This window comes from Onychomys torridus, chromosome 18, assembly GCF_903995425.1.
Source record: "Onychomys torridus chromosome 18, mOncTor1.1, whole genome shotgun sequence".
In the NCBI taxonomy this organism is placed as follows: Eukaryota; Metazoa; Chordata; class Mammalia; order Rodentia; family Cricetidae; genus Onychomys; species Onychomys torridus.
The window spans coordinates 62,770,845-62,795,458 of record NC_050460.1 but is presented as its reverse complement, the minus strand read 5'-3'; the positions used below and the strand labels follow the sequence as shown (position 1 = coordinate 62,795,458).

At 54.2% G+C, this 24,614-nt stretch overlaps 1 protein-coding gene across 2 annotated transcripts; it reads right to left on the bottom strand.

Moving 5' to 3' along the window:
• Window positions 1-2,533: 2,533 nt before the first annotated feature.
• On the bottom strand, window positions 2,534-18,585 carry Mtch1 (mitochondrial carrier 1). 2 transcript variants are annotated; one of them, XM_036167470.1, is made up of 12 exons: window positions 18,113-18,585; window positions 13,563-13,647; window positions 11,258-11,364; window positions 10,892-10,969; window positions 10,627-10,684; window positions 10,292-10,343; window positions 9,273-9,332; window positions 7,156-7,300; window positions 5,411-5,458; window positions 5,232-5,299; window positions 4,959-5,034; window positions 2,534-3,268 (listed from the first exon to the last, which is right to left on the bottom strand). In XM_036167470.1, exons 1-12 carry the CDS (start codon window positions 18,431-18,433, stop codon window positions 3,197-3,199), a joined length of 1,170 nt encoding a protein of 389 aa, XP_036023363.1. In that variant the 5' UTR covers window positions 18,434-18,585; the 3' UTR covers window positions 2,534-3,196. The 2 variants fall into 2 exon arrangements, with proteins under 2 accessions (XP_036023363.1, XP_036023364.1); XM_036167471.1 differs by having other exon boundaries at window positions 7,207-7,300.
• Window positions 18,586-24,614: the final 6,029 nt, after the last annotated feature.

The following is a 24,614-nucleotide window of genomic DNA, read 5'->3' as shown; positions in this document are numbered from 1 at the left end:
GGATTAAAAGCATGCACCACCACACCTGGCTGAAAAAAATTTTTTGAAGCATACAACTCCATGTTTTGGAGATTTATTTAGTGTCTGTGTAGGGTGGGGCGGGTGCAGTGATGTGAGTGTGGAGGCCAGAGGACAACCTGCAGGAATGGTTCTCTTTGAGTTCTGGGGATCAAACTCAGGTTGTCAGCCTTGGTGGCAAGTGCCTCTACCCACTGAGCCAACTGGTCAGCCCCAACTTGATGGGTTTTAGTAGTATATTATAGGACTGTGTAACTATAACTAATAGCAACAGTGGACATTTTCATTACCCAAGAAACACCTTACCCACTGGTCCCCCCTCCCACACACCCCCCCTCAGCCCCAAGCAACTGCTCATCTATTTCCTATCTGTATGTACACTTCCTGTTCTTTCCTTTTCTGTTAGGGGGAGGGGCTCATGTGTCCGCTCCCTCCACCACAGGGTTAGGCTTGATAACAAGCACCTTTATCTGGTGACCCATTCACAGTCCTCATTTGCCTGGTTTTGACTTTTCATATAAATTCTTGATGAATCATGTATTTGTGACTACTGAACACATCTCCAAGGTTCATGCTGCATTCTGTAGCACCAATGTTTTCTTGACTACAAAGTTGCATTGTGTGTATGGGTTTGTGTGTGCTGCACTCGTGTGCATAAGTACATGTAGCCCAGAGGTCACTCTTGAGTGTCACTCTAAGTCCCAGGAGTGGGTCACCTTCTTTTGTGAGATGGCATCTCTCGTGGATGCTGAAGCTCAGTTTGGCTAGGATGGTTATCCAATCGGTGAACTCCAGGGACCTGTCTCCACTCCCTTACCCACCCCTGCCCCCAGTGCTAGGGTTACAGACCTGCATCACTGCACCCAGCTTTTATGTGGGTGCTAAGGACCACACTTGGGCCCTCATGACTATGCAACATGGACTTTATGGACTGAGGTACCTCCCTAGCCCCAGTTGGGAGAATTTTTCATGAATGCCATTTTGGTCCTTGTCTGTTTAAGTATCTTTTTGTGAGAGTGCTGACTTTTTTCGGAGGCCTTTTTCTGTCTACTGAGCTGGTCACGTGGTCAGAGTATGAGATTTGATCTTCAGATGTTAAAGCTGCTGCGTTCCTGGGAGGGCCTTTTTCTTCAGCTAGTGTTAGGCATGAGTGGTCAGGGATGGGAGCCTCTGGGCCGAGCAGACCCCGCAGAGGCCCAAGCCTATCTATCCTGGTTTCTCTGTGGCTCTTCCTGACTTAGCCAGCAGGGGCATCTGCCGGCAGCCTGCAGCAGATCTGTCCACAAAAATGTTGATCGGAGATCGGGATGTGGGATCAAGGAGGTTTCAGGAGCAGAGGCTGTCAGATGGGCAGGGAGGGGACATGCCGGCAGGGACTGAAGAGTGTTCAACAGAGGATGAGAGGCCCGCACCCAGAGGCCTTGAGGATCTGAGAGTCTTCTCTCACTCCCGGTGCAGGCCTTCCGACTCTCCCTAGAGGAAGTCACTTCTCTCCGCAGGACACTCCCACCCGTCACTCCTCCCCACTGGCAGTGCGGCTCAGTGCCTTGCTCAATCCCCCAAACCTCTTACAGCCAGATTCCTGCTCTAGCTCCCAGGATAGGCTCTGGGAACAGCAGGGCCTCCTGTGCCGCCTGGCCAGACCAACCTAGGCCGGGCAGCCTAACTGTAAGTTTGTAAGGACAAACCTCTGGGAGGCTGTGGCTCAGGGCAGGGGCACCTCTCTAGGGACATCTCAGCTCAACTGTGAAACACAAATGCCCCTAAACCTGTGGGTCGTCACTGGAAGGACCAGTGCAGACAGGATTTGAAGGGGGACAAGGAGGCAAAGTCACCCAGCATGTGGTCAATGTGGGGATGCACTGGGCGGACAGCCTCAGGACACTGACCTAAGATGATGCTCACAGTGCGATGTGGCAACATCTGGGACCGTAGCTGTCTGGGGTGAGGCTCTCCAGCAAAGGGAATGTAAATTAAATAGTTACAAGAGCACAGAAGCCTGGAGCACTATTCATGTGCACAGGGCCCACCAAACCTCATTGCTGGGTATTAAAGACACGCAGAGAAGAACTGCCCCCGAGTCCCTGTCACTGGATTACTGAAAACAGACCGCCAAAGCCTCCTGGGGAATGACCCAGACCTTACCTGAGGGGAAGTGAAAGGCAGGAAGCTGCAGCTCTTACATGCCAGGCCCCGAGCAGGTAGGGCAGACACTCATGGCCAGGCAGAAGATGGCTGGCCATTTCCTCCTGCTCTGACCACGTGGCTGCTGCTCTGAGGCTCTGAAGACTTGAAAACGGTCACCTTCAAAAGGTGCCGAGTGCCACTGACACAGCCTCCCTGGCAGAAGGCCCAAGTGCCAGCTGCTGCTCTGTGAAGAGGCACCGCAGCCTCAACCCCGAGGACAGAGAGGACACGGCCATGCCACACCTGGGCCCAGCCTGGCAGTCCAGAGAACTCGACACCAGCACAAGGGTCTGGCGAAGCTCGTGGAAATAAGAGGCTCCCACCAAAGTCCAAATCACCGCCAACACATTTATTCGAGGAGAAGGGGTCCTATCTTACCATGAGGGGAGGCCTAGACATCGATCAGCCTGCGTAACCCGTGCGTGCGTCCGCACACACCGCCCAGGAGACGGAACCCTCACACCCGGCCTCACCATTACAGACAAGCGATGGGGGGCGTGGGGGGGTAATCTGAGGAGTCACGTGATTTCCCAATCAGGAGAAGGCACTGCCCTTGGGTCGGAAAAGTAGTGTTGAGAACAAGGACAGAACACAGCGTTAACCTCCCGGCACAGGCTGAGACACGACGGTGCCCTATTTACACAGCAGGAGCAGGTGCCTCTGGCTGAGGGGCAGGGGGAGCTGGGCTGGAGGTGGAGGGACCTGATCCTGTAAGCCTTGCCTGTGACCTTTGCCTCCATGGCCTTTCTCTGCCCTTACACAAGACAGACTCAACTACCTCTGGGCAGGAAGGGGTTCCTCCCCAGCACTGTTCCCCCAGGCTTTCCCCAGGTCCCAGGTGAACCACCTCCAGCAGCCCCACATCTGGACAGACACACGGCAAATACAGACACGAAGCCAGGCTGGGCTGGAGTCCCTCAGGCATCTGAGATGACGGGCCCTCACCAGGGGTAGGCCAAGACCCCATAAATGTTTGGTCAGGTGACTTAGGTTACTCCATGGCAATGCATGACCCTGATGACACCCGGCGGAAAAGCAGGCTGGAGCCACGGAAGAGCTGGCCCTGCGGGAGAAGAACGGCGGTCAATGGGAGCGAGGCCATACTTCCTTAGAGTAAAAGAAGCAAGGGGCCCAGAGGCCCGGGGTCACATGTAAAAGGTGTGAAGGGACGAGGCGCCATCATGAAAGCAAGGGCAGAGATGCCTGCACCAGCAGCCTGGTGGCTCGGGCCTGGACACTCAGCCATGGGGATACTGAGGCAGGAAAACTGCAATTCAGGGTCTGTCTGGGCCACAGGCAAATTCATGGCCAGCCTGGGCAACTTAGTGAAACCCTGTCTAAAAATAAAAAGGGGCTGGGAGCCAGGCAGTAGCAGTGCACGCCTTTAATCCCAGCACTCGGGAGGCAGAGGCAGGCGGATCTCTGTGAGTTCGAGGCCAGCCTGGGCTTCAGAGCGAGTTCCAGGGCAGTCAGAACTATTATTCAGCGAAACCCTGTCCCAAACCAAAATAAACGAAAGGGGGCTGGCATGGATCTAGCTCAGTGACAGAGTGCTTGCCTAGCACGCACAAGACCCTGGGTTCAAAACTAAGAGTCCGCCTGTGCTCAATCTCTGGGAAGGAAGGGGTTCCCTTCATGCCTGGGGGCTCCAGTGCCTATGTCTGATTAGCAACCCCACCCCCAGCCCTGGAGGAAACCTCCAAAGAGGAGACTTGCTCTTCCAACCCCAAGTGGAGGCTGAGATGCAGACAGCCCAACCAATTGTGCTTCCCACCGTTTCTCCCTCCTAGTAAAGACGAAAACCAAACATGTTTGCTGTCATTGTGTACGTGTGCATACCTAACGGGGTGAGGTGTGCACGTGCTAGAGCTCACGTGTGGAGGGCAGAAGACAAGCTGGTTGAGGAGGTTCTCTCCTCCCGACTTTGTGTGGACTCTGGGGACTGAACTCAGGCTCTCGGGCTTGCAAAGCAAATTTTACCCACTGAGCCCCCTCACCGGCCCCCATCACACCTATCTCAACCTGAGGGCCCCTTGGCACTCTTGGTGCTTCTGGCCAGCACCTCATTGACTGGTAGCACCTGTCGCTAGCCACGAGCCTGGTCCCTGACCACTGGCCCCCCAAAGCTATCATCAGCAGGAGGCTTTAGTACAAAGTCCCAGAAACCATGGCTGTCCCTTCCAGACCTTCATCAGGACCAGCTGATCCCTGAAGATCCCCCAGGTCCAGGAGGGTCCTATGAAGGAGTTCGGCTGATTACATCCCAGACACCCTGTTATCTCGGAGGAATGAGTTCTTGGTCTCTGCCACCTACCGCCTCCTGGGGAGGGGCAACCTTTGTTTAATTTTAAAGACACAGGCCCGGCGGCAGTAGTACACGCCTTTAATCCCAGCACTCGGGAGGCAGAGCCAGGTGGATCTCTGTGAGTTCAAGGCCAGCCTGGTCTAGAGTGAGATCCAGGACAGGCACCAAAACTGCACAGAGAAACCCTGTCTCAAAACACAGACAAACAAAATAAAAATAAAGGCACAGGCCCTGAGCTTGAGTCTCATGTGACTTTCACCCCTCAGCCAGAGCTGGGACTGCTTAGTACCTACTTAGCGCCTACTTAGTACCCTGCAGCCTTTCTGAAAGGTGAACGTGTGGATGCCTCAGAGCAGGCGTCTCTCGTCTACCCTCTCACAAGCTAGCTCCTCCAGGCTCCTCATCCTCCAGAGCAGCCAAGAGCCGCCACCCCAGCCAGCATGCTCACCTGCACACTCAGGTACTTCCAGCAGTGGATCCAGGACTTGAACACAGGGGAATAAGGAGGGAGTCCAGCCTGCAGCCTATGGAGGAACAGAGGGGTCCTCAGACACACTGTCAAAGAGGACCAGAGAACTCAGAGGAGCCGCGCCCTATGCCCACCCCAACACCATGCTAACGCCACAGGAAATTATGTGTAGGCAGAGAGGCTGAGGGCTCGCTCATCTGGATGTCCTAGCAGCGTTAGTAGGGGGGGCCAGGTGGAAAGGTACACACGTACCCACAGTTGTTCACAGCCATGAGATCTCCAACAAGCAGGAAGGGGTAGGTCAGCATGCTTACTGCAATCTGAAAGACAGACAGACATCAGTGCCAACATCCCCTCACTGGGCCCCCACAGGCCCAGTAAGACCTGCCTCCAGCCCACCCTGGCCCTTAAAGGCAGTAAGCAGGACTTACCCCCATCACAAACTTGGTATAGCTCCTGATGGCCAGGGCCTGGCTGAACTGTGGACAGAAAGGAAGCAGGTTACCACAGGGATGTTAGGGCAGACTTTAGCTCTGTGGTACCCTCACCTTGCCTCATCTCACCCTCACAACCCCCTTTTCCAGGCCGGTCCCTCCTGTGTCCTCCCCGTCAGCTGGGAAAGAAGCTGGGAGGCAGAACCAGGCCAGTTGAGCTGCAGACACCTGTGGAGTCTGGGAAGCCTGTTCATTTGCCGCCACGTGTGGAACCCCATAGGACCCACCTCCCAGGTGTGGCCCACATCTGCTTGACAACTACCTTAGCATGGAACAGTCACAATCTGCTGAGGGATTCCCAAAGGAGAAGACAAGCTTCCACCTAGTGTCCCAGGCCTGAGCCCGGTTCTGGGCATGAAGTGTGTGGTCACTCTGGGCTGCTAACCCCAGCTCACCAAGCTTCCACCCCCACTGCTCACCCTTGACTTTTCCCAGAAAACAGCTCTCACTAGGAAAGGTATGGCCTGCCCCTTGGTGTCTTCTCAAGTGGTCATCCCACTACAGGATGCCCAGAGCCCTGCAGAAGGTAGCTCTGGCCTGACAGGTGTGGCAGCCTCTCCAAACCTAAAATTCCTCACAGAATGAGCCTTCTATACCAGAGCTGCACTCTGTGACCCAGACAGCTGGTCAAGGGCCTTGGTGTGGGCACTGCTGACTGTCCCAGCCTTCCTCTTTCCTGATCACAGTGCCCGCCCACCCACGCGGCCCCTGAGGTAGAGCCGAGCGGCAGGCACGTCAGCGTCACTGCAGATGAGGGTGCATCCACAAATGAAGATCCCCCAACCCAGCCACAGGGTCATCAGTCTCCTCCCATCACAGGCCACCCTCCCCCAGGCTGCCAACCGGAGCCAACAGACACCCCCTGGGCCATGACCCTTCCCTAGCCCTCCAGGTCCGGCCATTCCTGCTGTCAGAATGCCTGGCTTCCAGGAACCCTACCCCATTGTGGACCCCTAATCCTTATCTTAGTTGAATAGAACCTATCAACCCATCGGGTACCCGGGCTTTCTGATGCCTGATCCCTGCTGGTGAGGTCTGTAGACCCCAGCAGCCAGAGCAGGTTGATGTCAGATGGCACCATCTGGCCTAGCATGTCACCCCTGTGCTGTCTCCCTTGCCTTCTGTCAGAGCTGCCAGGACCAAAGGTCACGGCGGTCATGGAGAGACACTGTAGGTGCTCTGCTTTTGAGAGCAGAGTCTTCATCTATAGTCTGGGGTGGCCTTGACTGCACAATCCTCCTACCACAGCCTCCTCAGTGCTGGGGTTACATGCCAGGCCACAGTGGGGCTTTTTGTTTGTTTGTTTTTTGAGACAGGATTTCTCTGTGTAGCCCTGGACTCAAGAGATCCACCTGCTTCTGCCTCCCAAGTGTTGGGATAAAGGCGTCACCGTCACCCAACTCACAGTGGGTTTTAAAAGCACAGACTATGAAGGACTGTGGCTATTAGCTGCCTTCTCTCATTTGCTGAGAATTTCAGATAAACTAGGGCCCACTTCTAACATTGTAGACATGGAATTCCTTAACTTCCTCTCAGGCAGAGGTCAGCATAATCTTCCCAGCGCCAGAGACAATTAGGGGTCCCCTCTCACCCCTGAGTCAAGACAATCCCAAAGTCCCAGCCTGTCCCAGACCCTGGGCATCAGCACACACAAAGAAAGGCAAGCCCTTGCTCCAACCAACCTGGGAACCTGGGTTCTGGTCGTTCCCCAGCCCCCCTGGGGTGTCACTCACGCGGTCATCCACCAGGTAGGCATTGATGAAGTGGGCCAGCAGGTTACAGCCCCATAAGAAAACCACATCGCCCAGGAGGTGAGGGATTAAGCCGCTAAAAAAACAAGGTGAGCAGAGATGAGCAGGGAGGAGACCCCGGAGGTGTGAAGGCTGCACCCAGCTTACACCTGCAGCGCCCAGGCCTGGCCTCGGGAGGCCCTGTAGGGAGCAGTGGTACTTCCAGGATAGGCGGTGGCCCCCCCTCCCTCAAGGAGGACTCAGGTGTCCCGGTGTTATGGTGTGCCCGGCGGCAGCTGGCAGCTTCTCCTGGTCGCTTCATCAGACCAATTCTCAAAGAGCTGCTCAATGTCTCTGTCCTCCATCTGGAATGTTCCACCACCAAGGCACCATGCAAGTGCTTGCAAGGACAGCTGCCGGGCAGTGACAGCCTTTCCAGCAAACCGACCGGAAGGTTCCCTGTGAAGGTGCTGGGGCACCAGAGACGCCGACAGGCAGGTGAGAGCACCTGCTACTCTTGCAAAGGACCTGGCTTGGCTCTAGTTCCAGGGACCTAAGGCTTCCTTTGGCCTCCGTGGCTCCTGTGTGTACCCGGTGCACATAAACTTACACAGGCACACACATAACAGCAACAAATACAGAAATCTTTTTTTAAAAGTCTTATATCTGAGAGTCCAAGAAGATGTTAAGTAACATACCAGTGTTCGGGGGGTGGTCAACAAACATCCTGGCTGATGCACCTCCTTCCCTATATTCATCCCTACTCCAAGATCAAACCAAAGTAAGAATGTGCTCCGTGGGACCCCAGTCACCAGCTGCACAGTGCTGGGCAGTGTGTCCAAGTCTGATGTACCAGGCACCTGAATCCACATTCTTACATGCCGATGTGTGTACAGAGATGGGTTTCTCAACCTTGCCCTATGGCATTTGGAGCTGGGCAACACCTAATTGTCCTCCGCACTTCAAGATGTGTAGCAGCAGCTGGGGGTCTGTCACACATGCCAGTTCTGAAAGCCACAAGATGTCCCTGGACATCACCAATGACAACCAGGGGCAAAATTACCTGTTGAGAAACACGCTGTCTGTCTCTCTCTATTCCAAGTCACTTTTTGATTAAACACAGACCATAACACCATCTGACAAACTGGGAAAAGTCCCCTGACAAGAATGGTTAGCACGGAGCCCAGTATCGGTGTGCCGTGCACACAAACACTGTAGGCCACTGCCTACATCTTCAAGTGGCGAAACAAAAGCCATACTTGTCAGCCTGGCTTCTTGGCTGTCTGACACTCATGCTTTCTGAATAGTCCGCATGGTCTGAGCTTTCTTTGTGGGTAAGTAGGCTGGGCTAAAGACCAAGAGTGCTGGGTCTGTGGCCCTCAGGAGATCATACACCCAGAGACACGGGCCTCTGGGCCTCTGCTAATGGCTGCCCAGTGGAAACACAGGCCCAACAGGGTCAGGTTTTCTGACTTGTCAAGAGAAGCCAGAAGCATGGATGTCTGTGCAAATCACCTTGAGTACTTAATGTCCGCTAATCGTCAGAACAGAGCCCCCTGACTGGAGGCAGGGTCCTCATTGCCAGCACCCAGTCCTTAGTCCCAGTCCCAGCTTCACAGTCACCTTTGGCAATGACACCAAGGACTGTGCAGTGCTTCTGTGTCCCTGGCAACCCTGGAGCCCAGACGGGGCCAGGCAGGGGCTGGCTAGCTCATCTCCCCAGCGTGAGACTGTGTGTGTGTGTGTGTGTGTGTGTGTGTGTGTGTGTGTGTGTGTGTGTGTATGTGTGTATGTGTGGTACTGGGTGCAGTGCCCAGGCCCTCGGGCACGCCACACTCCACCACTAAGTTACACCCCTTGCCTAGGTCCATTTTCACTTAAGCTGTGACCTGAAAGGGCTGGACAGCTCTGGTCCCCAACATGCCATGAAGCACAGCACAGCTGGGCAGCAGCTGTTCAGCCTGTGGCACATTCTGTGGTTAGTTGAGGGGAGCAGCTGTGCCAAGAGGCTGAGAACACACCTGCTAACGGAGCCACATGTGGCTGTTATGGGGAATAAACTCACGTACACGAAGAATCCCAGCAGCCCCTCCTCCTTGAAAATCTTCCCAATGGAGCTCAGAACGCCACTGAGGAGACAAGACGGAGAAGGTCACCTGGCGGAAGCCCAGCCTCGCTCAGGTCAGCAGGCAAGGGCCAGGACGGGAGGTCTGTCACCAGGAAGAGCCCCAGGGGAGGAGGAAGATTTCTTCTGGGGCGAGGTGAGTGAACACCACTCATGGACACTGGGGCGCCACAACCCACAGGACAGAAGACCTGAAGGCCAGTGAGAACAGGGAGGGGTGGCGAGTAGATGGGACCACCTGACAAGGTAGCAGAGGGGCACTGCAGCCTGAGGCCTGGGGTCAACCCAGGAGAAAGACTTCAGCCCTCCCACACAGTTGCCTGGGGTCTAGAGTCCTGCCGTGCAGCCGGCTGGAGAGTAGATGGCAGGCTGGGGCTTCCTGGCTCCAGAGCCGCCTCTGTGACCTGTGACTGGAAACATCAGCTGGCCTGCACAGAGGTGCTGCAAGGCCCAGGAGGAGGAGGCATCTAAGCCCGGCTAGCTAGGGCTGGTCGCGGGCTCCCACCTCACCACACTCTATGTTCTTCTCACGACAGTGGCCTGACCCACTGGGGTTTCAGCCAAACTGTCCCCTCGGGTCATTTACCAACCTCCTATCTCAGTCTAGGGAATCAACTCCCATGAGTGAACCCAGAGCCAAGTACCCTGGCCGCAGACAACAACTGAAGCCGGGAAACAGCAGTGGAAAAGGCTGTGTGCTCGGGCCATGGGCCTCCTGGCCTGAGCTGAACCGGGCAGCTTCTCAGTGGAGGAGAAGAGCAGAAAGCCAGGTTTGGGGAACCCAGCTCACACCTAAACCAAGCAGACTCCAGCACTGGGCAACGAGGTTCTGCAAGGAACCAAGCTCATTTAGAGACTCAAGTGAGCCAAGGACAGAAGCCACCCGTACGTTCCTCAGAAGCAAGGCAGCCATCGAGCTATCCCCCAGAGTCAGAAGGGTTCAGACAGCCAAGAGTTGCCTACCTGTACTTGGCCTCCCGTCCCACAAACTGTACCATGCAGCGCATTGAGATGACTGAGGAAAGAGAAAACACCAGGGTGACTTAGGGGGGCCAATGGCTGGGCACCCTAGCCCTGGAGTGTCCAGTGCACAGTGGCCCCTGTGCCACACAGCTCAGGACGGTTAGGCCTCAGAGCCCAAAGCCACAGCATCACCTCTGCCTGGGACGGGCACCAGCCAGTCTCCAGTCACACCTTGAATCTTCCCAGTCATCTACCACTGTTTACATTGTGTCCAGGAGGGGCCGGCCTATATCCACCCACCTGCACTGTGGTGGGCCCAGCGACCATGTCCTTACCATGCAAAGGATGGGCCAGCATGCGCGACACACACTGCATCATCATTTCATAGGATGTCTGTGAGAGGAGGGTGGGTACCATCAGGCTGGTATCCACAGGGAGATACAAGCCTGCCTCAGTCTACCACAAAGGCTGCCTACCCCCACCCTACATCTCCCTGAGGTGCACTGCCATCCTGGGCCAGAGCAGCTTCAAAGGCATTTTAGGGAGGGAGACCCCTTTCACCTGGCCTGAGAAGTCTCCTCTCCGCCCCTTGACACCAACCTCCTTCACAACTTTCTTCAGTGACGTCTTCATGTCATCCTTATTGGAAACCTGCTCCATCTCGTCTGGAGGGAAAACCTGACCGCAAACACAGAGTGGCCGAAGGAAAACAGGGCCAGGAATCACACAGGAGTGCCTAAGGGACCCTGGGCACTGTGTTCGCTGTCTGGGCTGTCAGTAACCACCAGGATGGGGAACTGAGTTGGAAAGCCACGCTCACAACTGCCACAGCTGTGGGAGAGAGGGAGGGCTGCGTGGCGGGGGCCTCAGGCCACGCACTGGAGTCTGCATGGGGATGTGGGACCAGGGCCGGCGGACTGCACCGGACAGTGATCGGAGCTGGGGGAACCCTGGGTAACTGCTCACCTTCTTCATACTGCCCCGGGTCACAGTGGACAAGGCGTTGGACATCAGGCGGGGGCTCAGGCCCCGGAACAGCCCTATCTTCCCATCCACCTGCACGATGTACTTGGCTGTAAGAAGGCAAAGGGGCGGTGTCACGCCCAGCCCGGGACGCCCACTGCTGGACCACACACCCAGACCAGTTGTTTCCCAATCACTGCTGAATGCAGCCAGAGTGTGTGTGCAGGGCCTGACACAAGCCAGCTCCGACCCCCAGTGTCATCTGACCTGTCTCTTTTGGTAAACCGTTCCAACGTTCTTCTGACAAATAAGCCCGTCTGACTTCTTTCTTGCTTCCTTTCTTTTCCTTAGCTTTGAAAACTACTTGGCAAACTCAACTGTTGTTTCTCAACTCAGCAGCTGGAATGCTGTAACCCAAAACCAATTTCAGCTGCTTATAAAGTGGTTTACTTAGGGTGGGGTGCCCCCAGGCAGAGATGACCTTCCCCCTACCTAAGGGAGGGGGAAAGGAAGGGGATGGCTAGGCAGGTCTCCGGCCGGCCACGGTGCGGCCAGGACACCACAGCCCATGACCATGCTGTGCTGTACGAGGAAGCCCTCTGGCACCTGCTGGCTTCTGTTAGTAAGGGCCAGGTAGAAACAATTTGGTACTGGAGAGCCGGGTGCTCAGCCGTGGGGACCCCTGTCCCACTGCTGTATTTCAGACAGCCTGCGGCATGCCTTGCAGTCCCTACTTTGCATTTCACCCGTGTTCAAGGACCTGATGGGTTTCTCTAAACCCTGGAGCCAACAGCCTATTCCCTCAACAGGATCCCTTTCAGACCTGTGACGTCAGCTCTCTAGCACCGCACGCAGGCAGTGACGAGCATGTGTGCCCTTTTCTCCTCTGCAGCGCAGCTGGCGGGTGACTGACTCCACGTCACACCCAGCCAGGGCTTCCAGGGACAGGGCAGGGCACCTGGTACCTGCGCAACAGCTTCCTGAGAAGGGAGGGCAGGGCTGGGGAAGGGGACGAGGGTGCCTGCCGGGGGCTGGGCAATGACTCAGTGCGGAGCTGCTCTACTCCAGACTAAGGGGCGGCCTCAGGCAGAGCCTCTGCGGCTGCAGAGAACCAGCTCCAGGATTTGCCCACTTCTCTGCTGAGCTGTCAAGTAAAGAGACAGCAAGGTCCACAGAGGCCCTCTCAGGAACTGCCCCTGTCCCACCACCTCATGGCCTTTCTGCGGAGCCTGCAAACCCCCAGGGATTCCAGCCACAGAATGTCCACAGCTGTGGGCTCTCCACTACAGTGTGGGGGAGGAGACACTGGCCAGACTGTTCTAGACAGCCAGCCAGCCAGCACTTCCTGACTCAGGAGCAGCCAGTGTCCAGAGGAGCCCAGCAGACATCTGCTCTTGACATCTGATCTGAAACATTTCTAAAACCTGGGTGGGGGCGCCTCAGAACCTGGCTCACGATAGCAGGAGGCCCTTAGATAAAGGTCAGGATGGTCCCATGTGAATAGGCATGACCTCAGACATGAGTCCTTCCTAACGGCGCTGGCTGCCACAGGCCAATCTGAGAAAGCAGGGTGGCCACATGCCTGCGCTCATTATCTTTGTGGCCAATGGTGGGTGGGGGCGCTCGACTTACATGGCCCCCCTCTTCCCTACACCACCGATCTTAAAATAAATACAAACACACTGCCCCTCGAAGTGGCCATTCTGCCTGGCCCTGGCCGCTGCACCCGGAACCAGAGACCGAACTGGTAAAGAACCTGACCTGTGACTCTGCCAACAACGAGTGTGTGTTGGAGAAGGCGGCTCAGAGGTCAAGAACCAGGTTAGGTAGCAGGGGAGACTCGCAAAGAACATTCTAGACCAGCCACGTGGGTAAGAGAGGTCCAGAACGGGACTCAGGCAAGTAAACTCAGAAAGGCACTTTAAGAAGATCCCTCATGCTGGCGGGAGGGGACAGGGAGGCACAGCTATGGCAGACCCTACCACGCCCTCGCCAGCTGTCTGTCACCCACAGGCTTGGGGACAAGAGCAAAGACAGAGAGGTGGGATTCAGTGAGGACGCTGGGCAGTTGTGCCCCTTTGTCTACACAGTGCAGTGGGGCTAAGGCAGGAGAACACCTGCATAGACAAGCTCAAGCATCTGTATAGAATCTACCACCCCCCATGGTTCTAGAACCAGCCTGGGTCCCGCAGCCTGGGCTGCAGCCCCCACAGGCTCCCACCCAATTCCTGCTACCTCGGGCCACTCTCAGGTCCCCTCCTTAGAGCTGGCACTGGCTCCCAGGGCTGGCTGGGCCTGTGGCACTCACCGTAGGTGAAGAAGCTTGGCAGGTAGAGGACCTTCCTCCCCAGCACATTGGTCCCGAGGGTGGGGGGCATCGGCTCATGACCCACCTTCAGAATCAAGAAGACAAAACCAAGGGTCACTGGAAGGCACCTTGCCGCTTCCTCCCACACAAGCTGAGGCTGTTCCCACCTCCCTCAATGCCTCGTCTTTGGTCCCAAAGGCCTAACGCACCCTCCACAACCTCGACGCTAGAGGATCTCAATGCAGACGCTGCTTTCATCTGATTATTTAAGAGCCTTTCACTACATCTTACAATCTTTTTTTTTTAAATTTATTATGTATACAGTATTCTGTCTGCATGTATCCCTGCCCACCAGAAGAGGGCGCCAGTTCTCATTACAGATGGTTGTGAGCCACCATGTGGGTGCTAGGAATTGAACACAGGACCTTTGGAAGAGCACACAGTGCTTTTAACCTCTGAGCCATCTCTCCAGCTCTACATCTTACAATCTCACCCGTTATTATCGGGTGCATGATGGGAGGAGGGGGAATGAGACACGGTTCTCGTCTTCCACCCTTAGGTGAGTTCCAGGGATAGAATTTTGTTTGTGTCCCTGTGTTTGTGTACGGGCACACACATCCATGGTGTGCATATGGAGGTCAGAGGACAACTTCCCGAGTTGGCTCTCACCTTCCACCATGTAGGTCTCTGGGTTCAGTTCAGGTCCTCAGGTGTCTTTACCCACCACGTCATCTCATTGGCCCAGAAACACACCTTTAAGTTTTTTTGTTTTTCAAGACAGGGTTTCTCTGTGTAAAGCCTTGGCTGTCTTGGAACTCACTCTGTAGACCAGGCTGGCCTCGTACTCTGAGATCCACCGGACTCTGCCTCCAGAGTGCTGGGATTAAAGGTGTGTGCCACCACTGCCTGGCCATTAAAATTTTTTTTAGCACTTATTGACTTATGTGGACATATGTGTCAGGGCACACGTGGTGGTCAGAGGACATCTTGCAGGAACTGGTCCTCTGTCCTTCCTGTGGGATATGGGGATTTTTTTATTTTTATGTTTACTTTTTTGAGACAGGGTTTCTCTGTGTAACAGCCTTGGCTGTCTTGGAACTCACTCTGTAGCCCTGGCTGTCCTCAAGCTCAGGCTCCTGGGGATTTACCTCAGGTCATTCATCACACTCAACGGCAAGTGTCTTTACACCCATTTTTAAGGCCTTCCCTCTCCAGTCTCCTCTGAGACTAAATCTGCCAACTCCTCATCTTCGGGATAAAACTTCACCCCAGCCTAATTCACAACAGTGAGCAAACAGCAGCTTTGGGTCTCAGGGCCCCCCCGACAGCTCTGCTCTACCTCCCCAATTCCTCCAAGCCTACTGTAAATACCTCCCCACCCGTCCCTGCCAGGCCCAGGCTTAGCAAGTATAGTCTCAAACTCACCTGCTTAACTGGGTTCTAATCCCAGTCACCCTGTTTCCCTGGGAGCAAATGACCCTGGTTTCCACACGTCACTCTAGCCTTTCACTGTACAGCAGTGCGTTACATCTGGAGAACCTGTCAGTCCCACAGACGGGCAGCCAGAGGACAGAGTCATCCATACCTACATGAGGCCCCTGCGGAGGGGCCAGGGTGCTAATATTTTGCCAATCAATGAGAAACTCTGCTGCCAGCAGGGTGGGAGGGTACACACCAGAGCCTAAGTGGGGGTGAGGACCACCACACTTGGCACAAGGGAGCAGCACCCAAGCCTTGTGCCCTCAGCACAGACCGGGGGCACCTGTTGGATGCAGCAGAGGACACAGCCCACGGGACAGGAGGCCTGGCATGGCCTGCTGCTGCTGCTTCTTCATTAGGAAGGTGTTTCCTCAAAGTTCACATTATTCCTGTGGGTGTGGCTCTGAGACATACTGAAGATGACTGATTAGAAATGTTTTCATTCTTGTTTTTATTACTACTGTGCAGGCGGAGGTCGGCGGACACCTTCGGAGTCAGGTTTTCTCTTATCGCCTAGATTCAAAGTTCCAGGGATCGAACTCACATCCTCAGGCTTGATCAACAAGTGACCTGTCTGCCTGCCACTAGCCATCTCACAGACCCTGATTGTACAAAACCCCTTTATTGTGAGGTCTTTAAAATAAAAAAGTGCAGCTCACAGGGGCTTATCCAGAAGAGTCAGGAGACCCAGGCAACAGTTTTCCCTTCCAGGGCTTTGCTCGGAGGCCTGATGTTGCCGCCATCTCCTTTAAGTAGTACCAGTCCCTCCTCTGTGCTCCCAACCTCAAGGCCCAGGCTCTGGCTCTTGTGAAGTCTGCCCAGTCTTACAACTCCAACCCAGCCCTGAAACCTGGCCCCTCAGCCACACATCCTCACAGCGCCCAAATCTGCTGAGTGCACTGTCTTTATTTTTCCAGACAGGGTTTTCTCTCTGTGTAGACCAGGCTGGCCTCAAACTCACAGAGATCCGCCTGGCTCTGCCTCCAGAGTGCTGGGATTAAAGGCGTGCGCCACCACCGCCTGGCCGAGAGTCTGTTTTCTTAGTGGCCACCGGGTTACCATCAAAGGCACACTGCTAACTATGGTCGAGTTCTGAATGATCTGTTCCCATGTCCCAAATGTGTTTCTAGGTGTCCTGACCACATCCAACACTGTGACCCTGGACCTAATACCAGCAGAGCCGGTGAACCGGCTCTCTTCACGTCTGCACCACCTCCACCCTGACACCCACGTGCCTTGATCTAAGGCCTTGTGTGTTTTACTGCCCTCAATGCAGGCAACCTCCATCTAGCACTGCACACCTGCTCCCTGCAAAAGACAACCTGGCGTTATTATTACTTTTTTTCTCAGTGTTACTGATTGCCAAGCTATAGCCATTATTAAGCGCTCTCCGGGCAGTTGTCACCCCCAGCAGAGCTCTCTGGTTCATACCAGAGTTCTCTTCAGCCTTGGGCTCCCACTTACTCTCCAGGTCCTTTTCCAAAAGGACCTTTTCCAGGTCATTCTTTTTTTCAAACCCGTATACTAACGCCCCCGGGGTCCCAGCGATAGGCCACTTCCCCCACTGAGCTCCCATGAAGCCCACCCATTCCTGGCACCCAGCAGCCTCCCACCCCTACCCCAACACCCCCACCCAGACACTCCACCTGCCATCCTGAAGTCCACATTCAACTCTCACCCCATCAGCTGCCAGCACCCCTGCAGCTCAACTCAAAATCCCTCCAAAGCTCAGTGTCTCTCCTAAGCTGAGGCCTAGTGTGGCTGTAAACCCTAATGTTATAAAGGCCCCACCAGCCACCTCCAAATCTGTCACAGTTTGAGGCCCCTTGGCCCTGATTGCATCTTGTCATATTTTCTAGTCAAACTCCAAAATCTACTATCCCCCATTCCTCGGACGCCAGAGCGTCAAGGATTCCCATTCTCAAGGCCTTCTCATTCCAAACGTATTTCTGATTCTCTCAGTTCTATCACGAGGACAGCAAAATCTCACACCCACTTGCCTTAAATCAAAGCTCAGATCTTAGCTAGGTGTCCATCTCAATTTTCACTTCCCTTCCCCCACTCCTCTGAACTGGAAAATTCTAGACTACATCTTTGGGTATCAGTCTGAGCCTGAACTATGCCAATCAAAACTGCCCCCCCCCCATCACACCCACCCAATTCTGCCAAATGCACGCCTTCTTCCAACCTTTATCCTCGCCTCATTCTCCTCTGGACTGCATTGCTGGCAACAAGCAAAAAAACCCAAGCATCCTCGAGTCCAGACATCCCTACCTTTGCTCCAGTTTTCGTCGGCCCTTACCTATTGTGCCTATCCCACTGCCCTTTCTGCCCATTCCCAACCCACGCAGACAATCACTGCAATTCCATTTCCTTCCTCCCCTAAATGCGTCATCCCCTTCCCCCTAAAAGCCACCTCCTGGCTCCCCTCTCCAGACACGTCGCTACCACGGCTCCACTCCCCCAATGCGGAGGCCCCTCCTCCCACCAAATCTGCCGTCGCCATCAAATCCACAGCCCCCTTCTCAAGTAAACCGACCGCTCTTCCCTGCTGCACTCTTTCCCTCCTAAATTTTTGGCCCTGGTGCCCACTCCTTTGTCCCTCAAAGCACTTTTATCCGTCCCTATAAATCCAGAGCCCTGTTGTCCTCTGCCTCACATGGACTCACCTTTTAAACACGTAGCTTTCGTCGCCAGCCCTCCTCTACCCATTCACCAAAACTTCTCGGCCCTCCTCCCCCAATTCTGTGGCTTCTTCCCGCACCCCAAACCCATCATCACCCTTCGGAATCTCAAGCCTCCGACTATTTATCTCCCACATCTTATCGTCCTCCCCTGCACCCCCAAACCCCTTCCTACCCGCCACTCATGTCTCTTGGCTTCTTCCCTGCACCCCCAAATCTCCTCCTAGCTCCCGTCTGTCACTCACGCCCCTGAGCCCCCTCCCTGCACCTCCAAATCCCTTCCTTACCCACATCTGTCACTCACGCCCCTGAGCCCCCTCCCTGCACCCCCACCCCCCCACCCCGCACACCCCATCGCCATCCTTCCGCGGCGCCCCTCGGCCCCACCTGGATCAGCAGCTTCACGTAGAGCAGCGGGTGGCTGAGGGCCGTCACGCCCGCGCCCAGCGCCACAAACAGCGCCTCGGTGGTCGGGGCGTTGTCCCCGGAGCCCGGACCCCCCGCGCCGCCGTCCATCCTGCGCGCCGACGGCTGAGCCGCGGGCCGGGGGTGGCGAGGGTGCGCGCGGTGCGCGGGCGGCGGGTCGCGAGCGCGGGCCTCGACTCCCGCCGGCGCGCCGCCGCGAGCTCCTGCTCCAGCTCCGGCTCCCGCCATCCCCGCGGCGCCGCCGGGAGCCCAAGGCGCCACTTCCGGGTCCGAAGCCCCCATGGCGCCAGGCGGCGAGGTCACTCCCCGTCACGTGGTGTGGGCACGCCCCCTTCGAGCGTCAAGGGGCGGGGCCGGGCAGCGCCACTCGCGTCGCAGGGGGAAAGGGGCGTGGCTGGCTGGCGTGTGGGATCCAGTAGTGCTCAGCCGCCGGGGCCCCGCCCCGCCCGGAGCCCATTCTTTGCAGCGCGCGGCCCGCCTCTTTGCGGACCAGGTCTGTCACCGCAGTTGTGCCCAGTGATCGGCGCCTCTGCGGCCTCCTCTGCACACACTGCCTCTGCACCCCTCCAGCGCGCGCCCCGGGCCTGAGTGGAAACCCCTCAGTTGTTGAGTAACTCATGGCTGATGAGGGTTGGGAGCACTCTTGCATGTGCTCTCGCGCAGGCCCCGTGCTGGTACCCAGCGTTTTGTTGCTGAACAGCTAGGCCTGGAGCTGCTCTAGCCTGGTGTCTGGGGCACAGAGCTTCGTGTGGCTTAAGTGCAACCCTCACAGCCACCTTCCAGGAAGGCGCTCACCCCAGCGAGTGTCTTGTTTGTAACGGGCTCCCATCTTTGAGCAAGCCCAGCAGCGCTCTGCTAATAGTGCGCTGCCCAGTAATGGAGTTTTCTGGTAAAGGGACCTTAGAGTCAGTAGGGATCCGGACCCTTTGCATGCCTTTATTCTGTGGCTAGTTCCTTCCTGAGGAAGGTCTTTAGTCAGATGTCTGCACCCCTTCCTGACTGCCCACGGAAAAACCCCATCGCCGCCGCCACCCCCACCGCTTCTGACAAAAAACCGTTGTCATTTTCAACACCTTACAGCTTCCCCTCATAGTGGGCTTCCTCCACCCCCAATTCTGCTTCCCTAATCCAGGCTCGTCCATTATTTCACCCCAAGAAGGGGCAGGGGTGGGGGTTCAGTTCCCTGGGTCGTCAAACCTTCCACTTCTCCCAGAAGCACTTTAAATGATTTCCTCTTGCCTGGATGCTGATTTAGCTTCCTCTCATGGGGACCTTCAAAGTCAAGTTCACAGCACAGCATTATGCCCCGGAAGACCGGTTTCCAGGGATGGGGGAAGGGGCAGGATTTACCTCGCCTTCCTGACACTTCCCCACACAAATCCTTTCCTTCCGTGGGCTTTTCCTCCGTATTTTCCCCAGCGCCTTGTTTTATGGTCTGAATTTGACTGCCCACCATTGGGCATTGCGTTTATCTGGCTCTTTCAGACTGTGGCTCCCTGTAAGGGAACTGTATTGTGTTGTCTGGCATTAATGTTTGCCTTCCGCGACCCCAAATATAGGGATGCATGTAAAGTATATCTTCAGGGAAGTCATTCCTAAGTGAATGAACCAGACAAAGAAACCTAAGTACAAACAATCCAGTGTGGTGGCTCCCACCAGTAAATCCAGCAGTACTCAGATGGTGGAGGCAGCAGCATCAGGAGTTCAAGGCCAGGCTGAGCTGTTCACTCAGTTACATCAGTTTCCTTGACTGCTGGGTGTTGGCAATCACAGGTTCACGTCTTTTTTTTTTTTTTTTTTTTTTTTTTTTTTTTTTTTTTTTTGGTTTTTCGAGACAGGGTTTCTCTGTGTAGTTTTGGTGCCTGTCCTGGATCTTGCGCTGTAGACCAGGCAGGCCTTGAACTCACAAAGATCCACTTGGCTCTGCTTCCCGAGTGCTGGGATTAAAGGCATGCACCACCACTGCCTGACTCGTTCACATCTTAGTTACTAATATGTTTCTGGTGACACACGCCTTTAATCCCAGGGAGTGGGGGCAGAAAGAGAAAGATTATATAAGGCGTGAAGACCAGAAACTAGAAGCATTTGGCTGGTTAAGCTTTTAGGCTTCTACCAGTAGTTCCGCTGAGACTCATTCTGGATGAGGACTCAGAAGCTTGCAGTCTAAGGAAACAAGACCAGCTGAGGAACTGGTGAGGTGACTATGGCTTTTTCTGCTTCTCTGATCTTCTAGCGTTCACCCCAATACCTGGCCCCAGGTTTGATTTTATTAATAAGACTCTTTAAGATTCATGCTACATCCTCAAGATACAAACGACACTGTAATTGTGTGTGTGTGTGTGTGTGTGTGTGTGTGTGTTACAAAATGACTTCAAAGGCTTACAAAGGCCACAGAGTTCAAGGACTCTAAAGAGGCATTAGAGGCAGAGAAAGTCACTTCTGAGGTTAGACATTAACCAGTCTGAGAGCTGCTGAGAAAGTTTGGAGAGCAGAAGGGTTGCCTTTGGATCTAGCAGAGAGAGTGGTGTTGCTAAGGACTGGGTCCAGGCAGATAAGCAGAGAGCTGGAGAGATAGCAATTCAAACAGGCTGCACAAACACCGGGACCCAGCTGAGCTGAAGCCCCTGGGGCTGCCGGGAGTTCATTTGTCCGTCCCTCAACATATAGACTGATTGATCAAGCCATAAGTCTGCCATCCATGTTACATGGAGGCTACATCCTTTCCTGGGCTGGCATGCTAAATTCTGAGGCCTGTTATATTTTCTGTGCATGAGTGTTTCGTCTGCATTTATATTTGTGTGCACCACATGTGTGCCTGGTATCCAAGGAGGTCAGAGGGTTGTGAACTGAGAACTGAATTGAGGTCGTCTGTAATAGTGACAAGAGAGCTTCCTGGCTGGGCCATCTCTCCAGCCCTTCCTATGGCTTTAGTGTACCCATGTGCCTGTAGGTTCCCATTCTGCTTTGGTAAGTTTCCAGGTGGGGACTCCTTACATTTAGGAATAAGCTATTTGTCTTTGACATGTGGGTAGTGCTGCCTGGGAGGTGGCTGAAAGGTCTTGGAGAGAGCTGTAGTTCAAGAGTGCTGCTGAGAAAGATCGGTGGGGAATACAGCACTTCCTAGAGATGTTGGTAGGTGGTGGTGGCGGCGGCAGCAGCGGCGCACGCCTTTAATCCCAGCACTGGGGGGGGGGGGCAGAGGTGGGCAGATCTCTGTGAGTTTGAGGCTAGCCTGGTCTACAGAGTGAGTTCCAGGATAGCCAGGGCTACACAGAGAAACCCTGTTCTCAAAAAACAAAAACAAACAAACAAAAAAAAAACCCAACCCTGTCTCAAAAGGCATAAACGAGGCCAATGATATTGTTTAGTGGGTAAAGATGTTTGCTGCCAAGCATGATGACCTGAATTTGATCCCCAAACCCACATGGTAGGAGAGAACCCACTCCTGCAAGTGTTCCTCTGACCTCTGTTCACACCTGTCCCACTTACACACACACACACACACACACACACACACACACACACACACATCCACAAAATAACTGAAGTAGAAATGTTATTACCAACACAAATAGATGAGAACAGCGTAGCAGGGCCTCTGAGGAGAGTTCAACTGGCCTCCACCCCCCCACACTTTACCCCTCACCCTACTAACCCCCACCCCACCCCACCACACACACCCCACACCCAACACCAGAGACAGTCATCAGAGTGGGCTCTGAAGAGAGGAACCAGAGCCCAGGAGGCAGAAATTGTTCTTGTACCTTTCAGAGAATGGGGTAGATTTCAGTGCATGAGCCTGTAGCCAGGCTCTTTCCCAGGCAGGATGCCCGGCCACCAATGCCTCCTTTGATGTTGATCACTTTCCAGGAGAGAGAACCTGGCACCAGTCAGCTGGGAACTCAGGCATGTCTTATCAGTACGGGTCTGGGGAAAGGGGCAGAGTGACTGCAAGGTACTGTGGCCCGAACAGCAGCTGGATTGACGTTATATTCTTACAGTGGTGACTACCCAGCATGAAAAAGGTGGCCGGTCCCCTGGAACAGAAGTCACAGGCTGTCATGAGTTACCCAGTAAGGGTGCTGAGACCCAACTTCAGACCCTCATTCTTGCGGAGTGCGGAGTCCGTAGTCCGTAGTCCGTAATCCCAGCGCTTGGGAAAGCAGGGATGAGAAATGAAGAGTTTGAAGTTGGGGGAGAGTGGACGCAGCAGTTCAGAGCACTTCTGGTTTCCAGCACCTACATGGTGGCTCACAACCATTCGTAACTCCAGTTCTGGGGACCCGATGCTCTCTCCTGGCCTCCAAAGGCACCAGGCATGCACATGGAGTACATACATGCATGCTGGCAAAACAATCATACGTATAAAATATTTCTTTATTTGCTTATTTTAAAAAGTCCAGTGGGGCGGTGGTGGCACACACTTTTAATCCCAGCACTCTGGAGGCAGAGCCAGGCAGATCTCTGTGAGTTTGAGGCCAGCCTGGTTTACAGAGTGAGATCCAGGACAGGCACCAAAACTACACAGAGAAACCTTGCCTCAAAAAAAAAAAAAAAAAAAATCCCTAAGTCTTAGCCAGGTGTTAGTGGTGCACACCTTTAATTCCAGGACTCAGGAGGCAGAGGCAGATAAATCTCTGTGAGTTCAAGGCCAGCCTGGTATACAAAGTGAGTTCAGGGCACCCAAGGTTGTCATACAGAGAAACTCTGTCTCAAAACAAACAAACAAGCAAACATCCCTGAGTCTTGAGCTCCTTTCCGAGAACAAAGAAGAAAATCTGGCATCCGTTCTTGACAGCTCCAGGCCATTGCAGTAGAAAACCTGCCCCTGGGAGATGGGCCTGGCTTCTCCGCACAAGACGTCCACCTTGTAGCCTCTGAGGTCCGTGTTGTTCCCTGTGTGGTTTCACTTGGCATCAGTACTAATCATTGGTTAGACTGTGTGCCACAGAGAACTAGTAACAATACAGTCTTAACCTCCCCCCCCTTCCTTTATTCCTTCCTTCCTTTTTAAAATTGTGATTTTTAGCAGTACAAGGGACAATGGAACCCAGGGCCCCACACATCCTAAGCAATTGGTCCACCCCTGAGTCATACCCCAAGCTGGGGTGGGACTGAATTCCGGTCATCCACTGACACAAATTCCCCTATGGAAGGCAGAAGACAAGGCATCCTAGGGTGCCTGCGCTCACTCCGGGTGCTCAGTAGGACTTGGGACACCAAGAGCCAGCACTACATGACTATGACATTGTCTGGACGCCTCCATTCTCGATCCTAATTATTAGGATCACCAAAGGATTAAAGGAAGCAGGGCACACACTTGAATGGTATGTTGAAACCTCAGATTCAGCATGACAAAAAAATCCATTTAATTTAAAAAATTAAAAACCCTCTCTCATAAAAAAAAAAAAATAAGGTTTATTTGTGTGCATGTATGTGTGTGTGTGTGTGTGTGTGTACCAAGTGTGTGTGTGCAGGTGCCTAAGGGGGCTGGAAGAGTTCACTGGATGCACTGGAGCTGGGGTTACAGGCTGGGAACGAGACTGAGATCCTCTGGAAGAGCAGTCTTAACAGCTGAACTTTCTCCAGCAGCTTCCTGAATTAAAATGTGAAAAGTTCAGGCCAGGAGATGGAGAGGTGGCATGTCTGTGCGTGCACACACACACACACATACACACACACACACACACACACACACACGAGGTAGATAAACACAGTGTAATGACAAAAGCCCAGTCCGGTGCTCTGTACACACCTGTAATCCAAGCACTTGAAAAGCTGAGGCAGGAAGATCCTGAGCCCCAGGCCAGCTTTGAGGTCTAGTAAGATCTCCCATCTGTCGCGGATTGAGTGAGACTGGCCCCTGAGGCTCAAATATTTACATGCTCAGTCCCTAGTTGGTGAACTGTTTGGAAAAGATTAGATGTGGCTCTGTTGGAGTAGGTGTGGCCTTATCGGAGAAAGTGTGTCACTGGGAGTGGGCTTGAGGTTTTCAAAAACCCAGGGCCAGGCTGGGTCTCTCTGTCTCTCTCTGTTTCTCTCTCTCTCTGCCTGGGGATCAGGATAGAAAGCACTCAGTTACTTCTCCAGCAGCATGCCAGCCTGGTGCCACCACATTCCCCACCATGATGATGATGATGGACTAACACTCTGAAACTGTAAGCAAGGTCCTGATTAAATGCTTTCCTTTATAAGAGTTACCTTAGTGACGGAGTCCCTTCATAGCAATAGAACACTGGTGGTCTGACAGAAAACGGCCCTCAGCTGTTAGGAGGTGTGGCCTTGTTGGAGGAAGTGTGTCACTGGGGGCGGGCGTTGAGGTCTCAGAAGCTCAAACCAGACCCAGTGGCTTATGGTCAGTTCCTGCTGCCTGAGGATCAAGATGTAGAACTTTCAGCCCCTTCTCCAGTACCGTGTCTGCCTGCAAACTAGTGTGCTCCCCACCATGAAGATAATGGACTAA